Source organism: Tiliqua scincoides, chromosome 4 (genome assembly GCF_035046505.1).
Source record: "Tiliqua scincoides isolate rTilSci1 chromosome 4, rTilSci1.hap2, whole genome shotgun sequence".
Lineage (NCBI taxonomy): Eukaryota > Metazoa > Chordata > Lepidosauria > Squamata > Scincidae > Tiliqua > Tiliqua scincoides.
In genome coordinates, this window is record NC_089824.1 from 114,122,391 (window position 1) to 114,138,167 (window position 15,777).

The window sequence follows — 15,777 nt, forward strand, 5'->3', positions numbered from 1 at the left end:
CTTATTGTCTCTCTTCAAAGTCTTGACATCTTGTCTGTTATTTGTAATCTGTTCCTGCATGCTTGTCAGGGAGGAGTTTATTTTCTTCATTTGTTCAGATAGTTTTCCGACCTCTTCCTTCATTTTGTTTCTAAAATTCCTCAACATTAATGAGGCCTGACTTTTGCTAACCTCTTTTAAGTTTTTTGATGTCATTCTTACCAATGTCAAATCAAGCCAATATGCCTCTGGATATGAAAACAAAAGTAAAATGTTCCAGCAGTTAAAGAGTCAACCAAGTCTCATTATCTTGCTTCACCTTCTTGTAAGGCTTATTCCCAAGTTTAATATCCAAAAGGGGTAAATCAGTAGTCCATCTAACTATAAAAACGAAAGTGAATCGTTCCAACCGTTAAAGAGTCATCCAAGTCTTATTATCTTGTGTCCCTTCTTGTCAAGGGTAATCCTCAAGTTTTGATATCCAAAAGGGGTGGGTCAGTAACTCATTTCAAGTCAATAACAATGTCAAATCAAGTTAGTATATCTTTAAAAACTCAGGTCTGAATCAAACCTGATTCAAGCCTCTTGCTGCAAAAATGAAAGTGAAATTGTTGCAGCCATTGAAGGTTAGTTGTTTATTCCTTTTCCATGCATACCATTACAGCAGGATGATCATTTGTCTTCCCTTATTTATCTTGTCTTATCTCTCACCTTTTCTTCCAGTCACCCTTATTACAAAAAAACAACAACAGGGGCTTCTTTAAATCCAAGTTCGCTCTTTCCCCCTCTGGGTGGCTAAAAGCCAACATAAATAATCTTAGTGTTATCTTTCCCTCCTTCCAACCTCTTGATTGCAGTTCTTTTTATAGCCTTTTAATGAACTGGTTACTCACAGTTTAAAGCCTTTGTTTGCAATCATATTGTATCTAGGCCAGGGGGGGCCCTAGTCACCCAGCTGTCCGAATCTTCTCCCAAAATGGCGACAACCAGATACAATGTGATCCAGCATAGAGCAATATTGGGGGCTATCTCTGAGACGGCCGTCTCTAGAGACTCCCCCAGTTCAAGCTCTCAGCCTCCGCACCTTCTTCTTAGGCAGCAAAGAGTCCCTCATTCTTCAGGTCCCCTGGAATCGCATCTATTTAGCAGTTCTCCCTCGGAGCCTCCAAGGTTTCCCTGCTAGTGCACTGAGTGTTAACTCCGCCCCACCCTAGCCTCAATTTTGATCTGTCCGGTCTCCAATCTGATCTTTACATGACATCTCTGGGGACTCCCAATACTGCTCTCAAATTTTGATTGTATACGTTCTAATATTTAGATGTTCTAATATTCTAATACTTGGATGTTCAGGAAAGACCCCAGTTGAGAGCCATATAATAGTTGGATGTGTACTTTTGCTTGAAATAGTTGGAGAACTAAGGGGATATTGTTCTCATGAATTGTACTATTGCTGAAAAGTTTCTCTGGACATTTAACACTGCATATTTACTGTGAGCCTTCCTAGAACCATTTGCTTGAAATACTACACCTAAATATTTGAATTGTGATAGCTGCTCAATCTTATGCTGATTTATTGTCCATAATCATATTTTTGGCCTTTTGGCAAAGATCATAATTTTAGTTTTTTTTATAATTAATCCTCAGATCTTTTTATTTTTAATTATTTGAGAAATTTATAGTCTACCTTTCCCATGTCAAAGCAAATGCCCAAGGTGGCTTTCAAAGCTCCATAAAATCCACAAATGAGATTTTACAACAATGGTTCTATGGGAAGCTTGTAGAACCCTTTTTTCCAGATGGAATCCTTCACAGCGTGGTTGTGGCATCTGGATATGGAGCAGTTTCGGGTAGGCCAAGCTGTGTTGTCTCTTGACAGCTTTGTCAGCTTTCATCATCCCATCCAAAATTCAGCCAGGACTATTCCTGCTTAGCATTCTTCCAGCAGCCTTCTGCTCAACCACCAGATCGCACCTGTTGCTTGGTCTTCCTCCTCATAGTGTGCAATCAACTTTCACAATGCTCTTCTAAGTCCAGTTGAAGTCCTTGAGATGATAGCTGCATCATCTGCATATAAAAGAATATGTATATGCCTCCAGGCAAATTTTCGGGGGTGAAAGACAATATTATTTCGCTAGTCCACTTAATGTAGAAATTGAATAAAAGTGGACCCAGAAGGAAGCTTTGTTTGACCCATTTTTGCGTTGGAATGGCATTTGTAAAGTGACCGTGGGCACTGTATCTTAGCTTAAGTGAGGTGTTTCTATGTAGGATCTGAATAATTAGGGGCAGGCATCTATCAATATTAGAAGCCTCTAATTTCTTCCATAATTTAATCCTTGAGATGGAATAAAAAGCTGCCTTAAGATCGGTAAAGGCTAAATAAATCAAAGTTGTTTTATTCGAATATTTCTCAATAAGATGCTGCAGGACCAAACATTGATCAATAGCAGTATGGCCCTCCCTGAAGCCTGCCTGCCCCTCTGCAAGTATCTTATCTTGCTCCAGCCATCTTTAAGCTTCTTGTATAGATGCCTAGTATATAATTTATAAATATTACATAATAAACTAATGGGCCTGTAATTTCTGGGACTTTTTAAACATAGGGAAAATTACTGCAGAACCTCAATCTTCTCAGATCTATCCAGTTTTATCAATATAGGAAAATAATGACTCTGGAACCGGGGCTCCCCATTCTAAGTTGTTTTTAACCACCTCTGGGAGGATCAGGTCTTCACCCAGAACATTCCCCATTTTCATCTGGGCAGCTAGATAATAAATTTCTGAAACCAAGACCGGGGGCCAAGGCGTAGGATCTTAAAGTGGTCTTCCTCCATTATTGAGTGTTAAAGATATACTAATATCTTTGATACTGTCCAATGCAAGTAAAGTCCATAGTTCCAAATCCATCCTTGGAGTCCATTTGACACAACAATAAGCTTACCCCTCAGGGAGTGTCATAGGCATGTAGCAATTATCACTTTGTAAATAGGGGTGAGGAGCTTTCCAAATCAATGAGACTGGTAGATGAGCTCTATAAAGTTTTGGAACAACCTCCATATCTTCCAGTAAGGGAATTAAGTTTGCTGAAAATCAATGTTGAAGTATAGGGTGTGGTCATTTGAAGCAGTAGTGATCCTGGGCCAAGTAGCACCCGGGGCCAAGACTGCAGGCTGCCGCTCCCTCCACCATTGTGCTGCCACCTCCTGCCTCCCTTCCTTATTGAAACCAGAGGTGATGTTTTAATGCCCTTAGAAGGCATTCTGAAGGCTGAGAAAGTCTAAGGGCCTAAGTCTTAGGCTTAGGCTAAGTCTTAGGCTGAGATAGTCTAAGGGCCTAAGGGCCTGAAAATGTCACTTCTGGTTTCATGGAGGAAACCAGGTTTTTGGCCCTCTGAGGCCTTTTACCAAGGCCTTTGGAAGGTCAGGGAGGCAGCGTGTGACTTCCTGAACCTTTCGAACACCTCTGGGCGAAAGACCCTGGGTGGCACAGATGGGCAGCATGGGGGGGTGGATGGTGGCACAGTGCCACTCCTCCAGCCTGACACCCAGGTTATTTGTGCCCCAGGTACGCCACTGATTTGAAGGCATCCTGGTGTTAAAGTCCCTTACAAGAATCACAAATGATTTGCAGTAGGATTGGAGCAGATCTGTTGCATATGGTTCAAATTCTGTCCATATGGAGCAGGAGTGCTCAAACATTTTGGCAGGAGGGCCACATAATCTCTGACACTGTATTGGGGGCTGGAAAAAAATTAATTTGCATGTCAAATTTGAATAAATTTACATAATTTAGAGACGGAATTAGAGACAGGACTTGTATGAATGAATTAATTCAAACTAGTTCAAACACACATTCACACTCAGGAAAGTGGGGTGATCTTCAGCCAGTTCTTAAGGACTCTCAGTCACACACACCCGCCAGCTCTCCTGCCCCCTCGCCCTCCCTCCCGCACTTTGGTGACATGTTCTGGTGCCTGGGCGCCTGCCCCACTGTCTGCCCACGTACCCAACCACCCTCGAGCAGCTTGTGCTGCAGCCCACTTCCCTGCCCGCCTGCCCACGCATCCGCTCTCTCTTCCTCCTTCCCTCGCTTGGCTTGTGCTGCACCCTGGCTGCCCACCTACCCTCCCCTGGCTGTCTGCCTGCCTGCATGCCCGCCTGCCTGCCTGGTCATCCACCAGCTCAGACGGCTTGTTCTACTGCTACTGCAGCTGCCGCCACCGTGCGTGCAGGCTATCCTCAACCAGCCAGGCAGGGAAAGACGGGCCCAGCATGCGTGCAGGACTTTTGTAGTGGGAAATAATGCAAGACCTGCAAGTCTGGCGTTACCTTCGAGCCATTTTCATATCTGATTGTAAGCTTGATTGTTACCTTTTCATGTCGAACTTTCATTATTGCCATAGGCTTCTCCAGAGACAGTAGAGTGTGGAGCCACCTGTCATCCAACTCAGCATTATCTGCTAGTTTCATGTTACATTCTATATCTTCAGCAGTGATGTCCATGTTTAGGTCCAAGCAGCTAGTAAGGGCTAGACTTATCTGAGTGGATGAATGAAAACCTAAAATATCACTATCTTTCTCCCGAGCCAGAGCTTCTTCACTGAATCTAATTCTCCTTGACATTAATAACTTATCCAGTTCTTTAGTTCTAAAGGTCCATCGTGCTCATCTGGCTGATTACCAGCCAACTCACAGTGACTGTTCATTAGCGGTTTGTCAAGGCCAGCCTCCTCTGCAGCTGTCCGACTAGTCAGTGATGAACTGGTCCCATATTGAACTCTTTTGGCTCCAGCAGTTATATCCAGTTATATCTGGCAGTATTGAGTAGAAAAGTTTTGAAGGCACAGCTGCTGATTTAAAATCTAGAAATAATCTTTTATAAGCCAACTATGATGGCAGAAAGTGAAATGTTTTAAATCTGCAGGGGATGTATCTTAGTTCAATAATTCTGTCAGGGAGGTAAGAATTATTTTGTTTGTCCAAAGCTGTACATCTTTCCATGGAAAGCATATTAAGACCTGATTTGTTTGGAATATTCTTTGTACTCTAGCTTCTGTCTTACGTTGTACACACCTCATTTGTTCAAAGTTAGAAAAAGATATGTAGCAATAGTGTCTTCCTCCTTTGTCTCTATGCTCTAGGACAGGGGTCTCCAAAGTTTCTGGCAGAAGGGCCACATTATATCTCTGACACTGTGTCAGGGGCAGAGGGGAAAAAGGAATCAATGTACATTTAAATTTGAATAAATTTGCATAAATGAATACATTAGACAGAACTTGCCCAGGGGATAATGCACAACACAGGAGGAGTACTGGGCAGAGGCAAAGCATCACATGAAGTATTCTGAAATCTTATTTCACAGCAGGGAAGACCAGACCAGGGGGGGCGGGATGGGAGGAAGGCGAGGGACACCCAGAGCACACACATCTTGCCCAGGCAAAAACGCACAACACATGAGGAGTACTGGGCAGAGGCAAAGCAACACATGCAACCCTGAACACCAACCCTGAAAGAGGGAGTGAAATGATCACACAGATAGTGGAGAAAAAATACCTCAGAGCTCCCTTGTGCTGCTCCTGCTCAGTTGAGGGGCTGGGTGTGCTTGCTGCAGCTGTGCTCACCACGAGGCTGGCAGACCGAGAAAACTGTGAAGCGGCGCGTCTGCTCTGCTCTCGTGGGCTCCTCAGCCAAGGGGTGAGCTACTAGTGGCTGCCAGGTGCCTGAAGCTGTGGCTGCGGGCTCTCCACGGGGCTTGGGGTGCGCTGCTGGAGGGCTTTCCACATGGCTTCAGCCGAAGCCAGGGGTGCACTGCTGGCGGCTGTGGGGTGCATGAGGCTGCGACTGCCGGCTCTCCACTTGGCTTCAGCCAAAGTGTCAGCCAGGGGTGCGCTGCTGGCGGCTGTGGGGTGCCTGAAGCTGCGGCTGCAGGCTCTCCATGCGGCTTGGGGCGTGCAGCTGGAGGGCTGTCCACCGGGCTTCAGCCAAAGCCTCCACCGAGGGGTGCTCTGGGCTGTGGGGTGCCTGAAGCTGCAGCAGCAAGGGTGGAGGGGGCCACAGTGGGAAGGAGCTGCTGGTGGTTACAGGTGATAGGCTGCTTTCCTTTGCACAGGCACTCCCTCTGCAGGTCCCACGAGAGACCACACTTGGCTTGTGCTCTCACAGGGACCCAATACTCTGCCCTCGCCTGTCTTTAGCTGCGTTGGGCCAGCAAGTGCCGTCAAAGGTCTCTGCCGGGCCACTGCCCTGTTGGAGACCAAGGGGTCCCCACGGGCCAGATTGGAGGTCTCTGGGGGCCGCAAATGTCCTGCGGGCATGGGTTTGGAGACCCCTGCTCTAGAATTTAGCTACTAGATGAACATTCGTTTGAGGATCCTAATTGCCTTTCAATGTTGTGTAAACGCTCTAGAATCAAGAATGGAGTTTCTACAGATATAAAGCAGATATCCCCCAACTGTTGAAAAGAGCAGTTTGGCTGAGAAGAGAGAGCATATTCTGCCTTCCGGCTGCTTACCTTTCATCCGAACAATTTATGCTTTCCCTTATTCCCCTTCTCAGGAGTTTTAGTTGTTAAAAGGATGCTTTCTGTCTCGGCGCAATGAACTACTGATAGGGGCTGTAGTAAAAGCCCCAAGTCTGTTCTTAATGCTGTTCATAAGACTCATGTTATACGTAGCATTGCTAGAAAGAAGGAAACTTTCAATTCTAAGTTGTTTCTTCTTCCTCTCTTTTTCTAACTTCTCCGCTCCAGGGCATATAGTATGCCATCTTTTCCTTAATCTCTTCCTTCCTATGGCTGAGGATAAATCCTTATTAATCGTGTTTGTGGCTTGAATTATCCTGACAAATGGAAGCTGTATCTAGATGATGTTACTGGTTGCCATCTTACCCCCTTCAATCACTCTTAGAAATGAGGTGGGTTTTGCGGTTTGAACTGGCTCCAAACCTATTCCTTTGTTTACTGGTCAGTTGGGGTAAATGCTCAAACAGTAAACAGAAAAATAGAACACACACAAGTGCAGTCTTTTAAAGATGCTGAGGAACTAGAAAGGACTAAAACACCTGAAAAATAGGCAAAAACTGGAGTGAGAAGCAGGTATTTTAAACCTGCTTCTCACCTTAAACCTACTTTTAAAGGAATCACAGTACCTGTTAGAGCAGAGGTTCCCAAACTCCTCTGAGGGAGTAGGGAACCTTGGAAGGCGGGATGGCAGGGTGGGAGTGGGAAGGTGGCCCTGACGGTGCTTCAGAGATCATGGAGCTGCAGGGACATTCTAATGTGCCTTGGGGATTCTTGAAGCCTCTCAGAGGGTCCTGGAGGCTCACAGCCCCCTCTGTGATCCTCCTGCTATTGGTGCTCACCTGGTTTGCACAATCGCAAACCAGAAGTGAGCTCCAGTCGGCGATCAGAGCTCAGGGCAGCCATGCAGAGGATCGTAGAAGGGGCTGCAAGCCTCCAGGAGAATGGCCCATATTCCCTGGTCGGTCACCAACGACCAGTTTGGGAAAAACTGTGTTAGAGTGTAAACTTTGATCCATTTTCTCTGCAGATGAACTAAAGAATAATATAATGCAAGAAAATTATTTTTTAAATAGGAGCTTTTCAAAAGTCACCAATTAGCATATGAGACATGGTGTAAGTAATAGACAACTAATGGTGGCTTCATGGTCGACCTATGAATGATGCAGATTGCCTTAAGGGGTGGGCTGCAGGAAGTAGTCAAACAAAGCAGAATGCCTTTAACTCCTGAGTCTGCTGCTGCTGCTGCCTCCCTCCAGTCCCCTGTGGATGGAGCTGCTCCAAAACCACTACCATCTCTGCTTTTTAGTAAGCACGTAGAGGATCAAGAGGCAGCAGTCCACCCCCCCAACCCTTTACCTTGCTTTTTTCTTGTACAGTCCTTTTAAATAAAACAGGAAGTGTGCACCACAGAGGTGTAGCTAGGTCATTTGACACCCAGGGTCCATAAATTTTTATCACCCCATATGACATTATTGTTGTTGTTGTTGTTGTTTTAATTAATTAATTAATCAATCAATTCACATTTTTATGCCACCCTTCTTCTAAGTAGCTCAAGGTGGTGTACATGGTTCCTCCCCTTATTTTGTCCTCACAACAACCCTGTGAGGTAGGTGAGACAGAGATGGTAACAGTCATGACATGAAATGAATAATAATAATGGCCAGAAAATAAATGCAATGAATATTTCCCCACAAGCAATGGATGAAATTCTGCATCAAATGGTATATAACATGATGGTATTATTCCTAAAAGCCATGATTTCCAGAATTCGGGTCACGGGGGTGTCACTCCCCCAAAGGATGTGTCATTGGCCTGTTTTGAGTTAAGACAATGGTTCTTAACTCAAAACAGTGTTAAAACACTTTTAACACTGGGACCCACTTTTTAGAATGACAATCTGTCCAGGAGCCACCGGAAGTGAAGTCATGGAAGGAAGTGACATCATCAAGCAAAATAAAATAATTATAAATAATTAAATTAAAGAAAAACAGATAATTAAATAAGGAGATACCAGCCCTGTTTCACCAAGTGAATTTTCTCTGTAGTCTGCCTTCAACAACACCCCAAAAAAATCAGTGAGATTTTCAGCCCTCCCCAGTGCCCACCTTAACCAGCGCAAGCCTCTGTTTTATTCTTTGGGGGAGGTGTTGCCTTCTGGAGCATTTGTTGAGTTCCACTTTCATCGGATTGGGACCATGCAGCTAGCCTTGCATTCTTCTTTGCCTGACTTGACCAGCAGGCAAGGCACGTTTGCTTACTCGTGAGTAAACGCAACCATGTGGCTTTCCAGCACTGGCATAGCAGTGCCAATGGGACATGTGCTGCATCATGCAGTTGGGTGTCACTCACGGAGGCCTCCCTTACCTCGGAGCTGCATTGCCCTTATGTCAGTGCTAGGATTGTGCCCTTAGTTTTGCTTTCCATAGGACTGTTGTAAACATAGGGGGGTTTGGGGTGCTTAGTGTTCTTGGTTTTCGAACCCTAAAGCCCTCAAGGCCCCTCTGCTCAGTAGTACTGCCACCACTGTTTACGTGCCAGTGCCTCAGTCCAGGGACACTGAGACCCTCTAGGCTTAACTCTATCCCTTGCAGGCACTGAGCCCTTTCTCCAATTAAGCTTCAGTCCTCAAGCTACTAGACCTCAGTGAGCACTTGGTAGCTTGCTGAACGGCTAGGCAGGATTCTGAACCTTTGTCCCCAACAGACAATGTAACAACTTAGTAAAATATATTTTAGTTTATTAAGTACATAAGGTTACACACTCTACAATAAGGCAGCAAATGCTAGAGGCATAAACATCTAGAAAACATATCAGCAATAAAATAATAAAGCTAGCTGGCTATCTCTGTTAATACCTATCTTTCACCTGGGTCAGTTACTCTTGTAGATCTCTTAGCTCCAGGGCTACCTATGAGGCCAGGTGCCCATGGTGAGCAATGGAGCTCAAAGCGTGCAGGATGTTGCACCCAAAACTGTCCAAGAAGGAACACCCCCACACCCCCTGGGCACTCATTATTATCTTCTTATGCTAATAGTAGTGAGGTGACTTATTTACACTGTCCAAGCAGTCTCTTGTGGAACAGAACCTTCTCGAAGTCGGCCTGGTTGCTAACTCCTCCTAGTTCTTATCCCTCCCAACTGGAAATCCACAGTTGTGCTCCATCACGCTTGATAAGGCGCCTCTCTGTCTGCTAAGGTGCTAAACATTCCAATGGTTTGTAATTCTTGTTATCTGTCCTTTCTGGCCAGCAAAAGAGAGACAAAAATCCTTTTGTTTATTTACTCACATTCTTGCAGCTGGGAACTGCTAGCAACTTTTTAGTTAGTTCAGGCTTCACATGCTAACCTAGGCCTAACATGCTAACCTAGGCCATTCATGACAATACATTTGTCTGCTTAGAGGGAGGGACCTCCTTTTTGGGTGTTTTTGGGGGGCTGCTTTCATTGGATAGGAACCATTCTGGTGTCATTGGATTCCTCTCAGCCTGCCTTTTCTGAAGGATGAAGGCACGTTTGCCTACTTGCGAGTAAGCATGCGATATGGCTCAGTTTCACTTTCCATAGGGCTCCATGTATTTTTTGGTTTCCTGTTTTTTGGCTATAACTTTTGATGGAAAGGAGATATTTTACTCCGTTTTCTGCTTTGCATTCAGCTGGAAATTTCACATCCAACTGTGTATAGCATGATGGGGTTATTTGTAACCTCTGCGATGTTAGCGATATTGGGTCATTTGTGGTGTCACCTCCCCCCAGGCTGGTACTTCGGACAGATTGCCCCCCCCCACTCCTCGCTAGCTACGTCCCTGGTGCACAATACTGGGAAGTGCGTGTTCTGCACCTCCTATTTTATTTAAAGGGACAGCACCATGAAGAAGTGAAACAAAGTTCCAGATCACCACCTTCTGTGGTTCTTGTAGCTACTGCCACTGCTATTCCACTGGGTGGAGGTAAGGGGGTGGAAGAAAGAACAGTCAAGTTTCTGTACCTTAGGTGTAACTCCTTCCCTTGAACCAAGCCTGGGTGGCTATTGCAAGCTATACAGAATAACGTTTTTGTCTGGATTGCTAACAGATTCACTTTCCTTTGCTTATCACCACCAGCTCTTTGGGAAAAGATTTAGAGCAGCTGCCATGCTGTCGGTCTTCTCCATTTCTGCTGTTGTACATGAATATATCCTGGCTGTCTGCTTTGGTTACTTCTATCCAGTCTTGTTCTGCCTCTTCTTCTGTTTTGGAAGTAAGTTATGCATATGCAAGCATGATCTGTCCTGTCCCATCCCGTCCCCGTCCCCCAGCATATTTACAGGGGATGTGTTCCTGCTGTTACCATGGATACCTGAAACAGTGGATAGTAGTGAACTCTATTTGCTTTCTCCTCATCATGCTCATGACTCACCTCTCTTCATTTGCTAACACTTTGCAAAAGGCAGCTTTTTCTTCCTTTTGCTTTACAACGTTTTGGAAAAGGAAGCAAACTGTGGGAACCTAGACTTGTTTCTGCTAGAGGAGGCAACAGTGAGAACACTAACAGGAAGCAGATGGCACAGGAATTAAACAGAGAGTGAGAACACTAGAATCCACTTCCTGTAAGCGTTTTTACTGTTGCCTCTAGCGTTCCTTTTAGCAGCTACAAGTGCTAGGTTGATGCAAACATGCTTCCTTTTCCAAACCATTCCAAAGCAAAAGGCAGAAAAAGCTTCCTTTTGCAAAGTGTTTGCAAGCGTTGCAAAGAGTTGAGTCATGAGCATGATGTGGGGGAATTTGAGAACTGAAGATAAGTGAAATCATGGGTATGGGTCCCACAGTTATGGGTGTGTGTGTACTTCCTAGTTCATAGAATTGTTAAGACTAAAATTTCATATAGGATAAAATTAGGTGTTGGGCTTCAAACCTATCTAAAATTTTTGTATATTCTGACCTGAAAGCCATCCCTCCAGTTCCTGAAGCTGGTTCTTGGTTTGATGGGGGGGGGGGGTGCCTAGATGGAAGGCTCTCTTTAGTTGAGAGCACTGCTCCAGGAATGGAGTTAACTTCCTTGCTTTGCTCAGGAGCAAGGTAAGAAGGGAGGGGTTGTTCCCCACCTTGCCAAATATTCGTCTGCTCTACCCATGAAATTCCTGTGTGGTTGCCACTAGTAAAATCCAGTTTGTGGCTTGGTCAGTCTGGGTTGCATTATTTTCTCCTATCTGGTGCTAAATGAATGGGGGGGGGGGAAGTGGGAGAGAGAAAGAAAAGGAGAAAAGGAGGTTCAAAAAACACTGAGCTTTAAGAGCAGGGGTGCCCAAACCCCAGCCCTGGGGCCACTTGTGACCCTTGAGGACTCCCAATCTGGCCCTCAGGGAGCCCCCAGTCTCCAATGAGCCTCTGGCCGTCCGGAGACTTGCTGGAGCCCACGCTGGCCTGATGCAACTACTCTCAGTCAACTGTTCGACCTCTCTTGTGAGCTGTGGGATGAGGGCTCCCTCCACTGCTTGCTGTTTCATATCTCTGATGCAGCAGCAACAGCAAAGGAAAGGCTGACCTTGCTTTGTGCAAGGCCTTTTATAGGCCTTGAGCTATTGCAAGAATTTATTCATTCATATAAGTTCCATCTCTAATATATTCATTTATTTAATTTATTCAAATTTGAAATGTAAATTAATTCTTTTTTCCCCGGCCCCCGACACAGTGTCAGAGAGATGATGTGGCCCTCCTGCCAAAAAGTTTGGATACCCCTCTTTAAGAGCTTAGCACACTACACCTTAACCTTAGCAGCGACAGAGCTAGTCTGGGCTCAGGATGCTTTTTACAAGAGGAGGAGACATCATGATTGATTGGCCCTGCCTTCTGGGACAGCAATGCTAGTGCCAGACAGGTCAGGAATGCCCCCCCTCCTCTCCCCAGAACAGGAATTCTCAGGTAAGAATTTCCTGTCTTCTCTTGCCATATCTTCAGTTGTATTCTTCTTCCTTTAGAAGCAAATGGCTTCCACCGATTTCTCTGAGAGAATGTAAAAGTGCTGAAATATTTGAGGCCATTGAAGTAGAGGAAAAGTCAGACTTCTTTCCCAGCTGTTGCTGATCCCAGTGTTTTACCTCACTTCATTGGTATCTTTGATTGCAGACTCTTACTCTCTCACTGCACTCCAGTGGAAGCTATTCATTTCTACATGGGAAAATGTGACCTTTCATACTGATGTGACCTTTCATACTGATGTGCACTAGTTGGGAACAATGTGAGAGTACTTGTAGCACCCTGAATTGATACATTTTGATTAACGTGTTCTGTTCTTATTCAGTGGTTTTCAATTTCATTCTCCATGATCATCGGAAAGGCCCCATTTGGAATGTGATCATGTGGACATCCCTTTTCCTCGGCACTGGCATAATCCTTTGCCTTTACAGCCAGGAGTGGTACGCCCGCCAGAATTGTCCTTTGAAAAATGTGAGTAATCCAGCTGCTGTTCTACAGGAGGAGAAAAATGCAGGGATTTTCTAAATTTAGAAGCCTAAACATTTGAATGCAGAACCCCATTGGACCTTAAATGTTGTGTTCTAGTTTGACACTTCAGTCTTTAAATTCTAGGAAAATTAGTTTTAAGCAAACACATTTGAATGGATATTTTTTATTTTGAAGATGGTAGCAGTACTTGGAGAACTCAGTGGCAGAGCTGAAATTTGGGAAAACTTGATTCTTGGCATAAAAGCATTTTCCAAAACTAACATCAGTTCTGATGTTTCCAGGTTAGCAATTCTGAATTTATAGTATTTGTCATTTTGGGTTAAACCAAAAGGTCATTCTCTCTTTGATCAACTAGCACAAAACCACCACAGACTAGGCACTTTTTTTGACCAGAATAATGAGCAAGAGATCAGCCGAAACTTTAGTAACAGTAAGGCCTAGAACAAACATGCAGCTGTTCCAAGATAAAATGCATCCATGAGTCACACCCATGAGTTCCAATCCACCTGGGATTTTTTTCTACATGTTCATTCCACTCCAATCCAGGACTTTCTCTTTTGCAAAAGCCATGCTAGTCCTTCCTCCCCACTGCCAGTTGTTCTTCGGCAGACTTCTTGTGTCTGCATGTATCACAGCAGCACTGAGTTCCAGTAACCACACATGCTGCATAAACTGCAGTTTCTGGACATTCTTCAAGGGCAGCCCCAGGTAGATTGTGTTGCAGTAATCTAATTGGGATGATGCCAAGGCAAAGACAACAGTGGTCAGATCCAATTGACCTGAGTAGTTTCCAATTGACAGTGTTTCTCAAACTGCGGGTCACAACCCATTACGTGGGTCGCAAGCCAATTTCAGGTGGGTCTCCATTTCAATGTGTATTTTATTATTATTAATTATTAACAGTATTTATATACCGCTTTTCAACTAAAAGTTCACAAAGCGATTTACCGAGAAAAATCAAATAACTAAATGGCTCCCTGTCCCAAAAGGGCTCACAATCTAAAAGATGCAAATGAATACCAGCAGACAGCCACTAGAACAGACAGTGCTGGGGTGAGGTGGGCCAGTTACTCTCCCCCTGCTAAAAAAAAGGAGCAACCACTTGAAAAAGTGCCTCTTACCCAAATATGTATATATAAATATGCATGATTGATTAATATATTTTAATAGACTAATATATTAGGCCAGCATGGTATGTGACTGCATTTGGGGAAATGTTACGGATCTGTACTTTTAACTGGCTACTATGTATATGGTTTTAACAATGCTAGTCAGTTGGGCTTACTTCCAGGTAAGTGTGGATAGGAGTGCAGCCTTGGGATGTTCGGGGAATTTTTGTAAGCAGATCAGCAACTGCTTGGGAGGGTTAGAAGGGTTCTTCTTTATACAGGCAGCACTCAAAAATTCAACAGCCGCCCTAGTATTAGAGAGATGGATCTGGGTTTCATCAGCATACTAATGGCATCTCACTGCAAATTCCTGGATGACTTTTTCCAGGAGTTCTATGTAGATATTAAACAGCATGCAGGACACAGTAGACCCATGCAGCATTCCACATACCAATGGCCAGGATGCCAAATGGGCATCTCCCAGCACCCACTCTGGGATCTGTAGACCAAGAGGGAGTGGAACCATTGCAAAACAGTGCCTCCAAGCCCCAATTCAGTCAACCAACCTAGAAGGACACCATAGTCAATGGTGTTGAAAGCTGCCTAGAGGTCCAGTAGAACCAACAGGGCATCTAGTCCCTGGTGCAGGTCATCGGTCAGGGCAACCAAGGCTGTTTCTCTTATAAAGCCTGGCCTGAAGCTAATCTGAAAGGGATTCAAATAATCCAGCAACCTCTGGTGCTGAGACACCGCTATTCACCTTGCCCAGAAAAGGGCAACAGCCCTTTTGAAAATAGCCACCACAGAGCGCTCCTCGGAGGTCTTTTTCAGGAGGGAACACTGCCATTTTCAAGGCCCTGATCAGCATTCTCTCCTTACCAGACATATTAAAGACTTTCCCAGGCAGATCTTGTAAATTAAGCTGGGCAGTGATCAAGCGGGCAGGTAGATAGCCTCACACTTCAAAGGATGCTGTTCACATGCTAAGGCAATACAGGCTGAAAAAAATCCACTGGTCTAGAGGGTTGAGCCTCCATTTGCCTGAAGATAACATCTGAAGGTCGCCAGTTCGAGGCCACCGGCACCGTGCGACCTTGAAGCAGCTGACAAGCTGAGCCGAGCTATTCCATCTGCTCTGAGCGTGGGAGGATGGAGGCCAGAATGTGCGACCAGATCAAGAAAGAAACATCTGAATGTTGTGGTTTCTTGAAAGATGGAAACCTTTCAAACTGTAAAAATCCCTGCGGGGATTTAATTTGCCTGCCTATGTAAACCGCCTTGAATAAAGTCTAAGGAGAAATCTGAGGACCAAGAAAGGCAGTATAGAAATACCTGTATTATTATTATTATTATTTATTTTATGTATTGCTTGAGCGGAGTAGTTGTCCTTGCTCAATATTGGTGCTGCTAGTACCAGAAAGGATAGGCTTGCTTCAATGCTGGTGCCAGGTTGCTGGAAGTCCTGGGGCAAAGACCTGTACTCTGTCCCCCAGAGCACCTCCACCAGGCCTGATGGCACACTGGGAACTATTGCTATGATTGACACTGAGGGTTTGAAGCTGGCCTGCAGGTGAGCTGGCCTGTTCAGGTGAGGGTTTGGAAGCTGACCTGTTTAAGCCAATTCCTGACCAGATACCACCTGCTTTCTAGCTTAAGAGAAAAGTCCCGAACTCCTCCAGAAATGCCATGTAATCTACCAAGCAGTAAGTCATGCAACTGCCGGACAAGAAG

The 15,777-nt window shown here is 44.8% G+C and overlaps 1 protein-coding gene across 5 annotated transcripts in view; it reads left to right on the top strand.

Moving 5' to 3' along the window:
• SOAT1 (sterol O-acyltransferase 1) overlaps positions 1–15,777 on the top strand; it is a 56,352-nt gene that overhangs the window by 34,351 nt on the left and 6,224 nt on the right. For all 5 annotated transcript variants that reach the window (XM_066623594.1, XM_066623595.1, XM_066623596.1 and 2 more), the window contains exons 14-15: positions 10,598–10,733; positions 12,774–12,919. In XM_066623594.1, the coding sequence (XP_066479691.1) occupies positions 10,598–10,733; positions 12,774–12,919 (282 nt within the window). The remainder of the gene's footprint in view (positions 1–10,597; positions 10,734–12,773; positions 12,920–15,777) is intronic.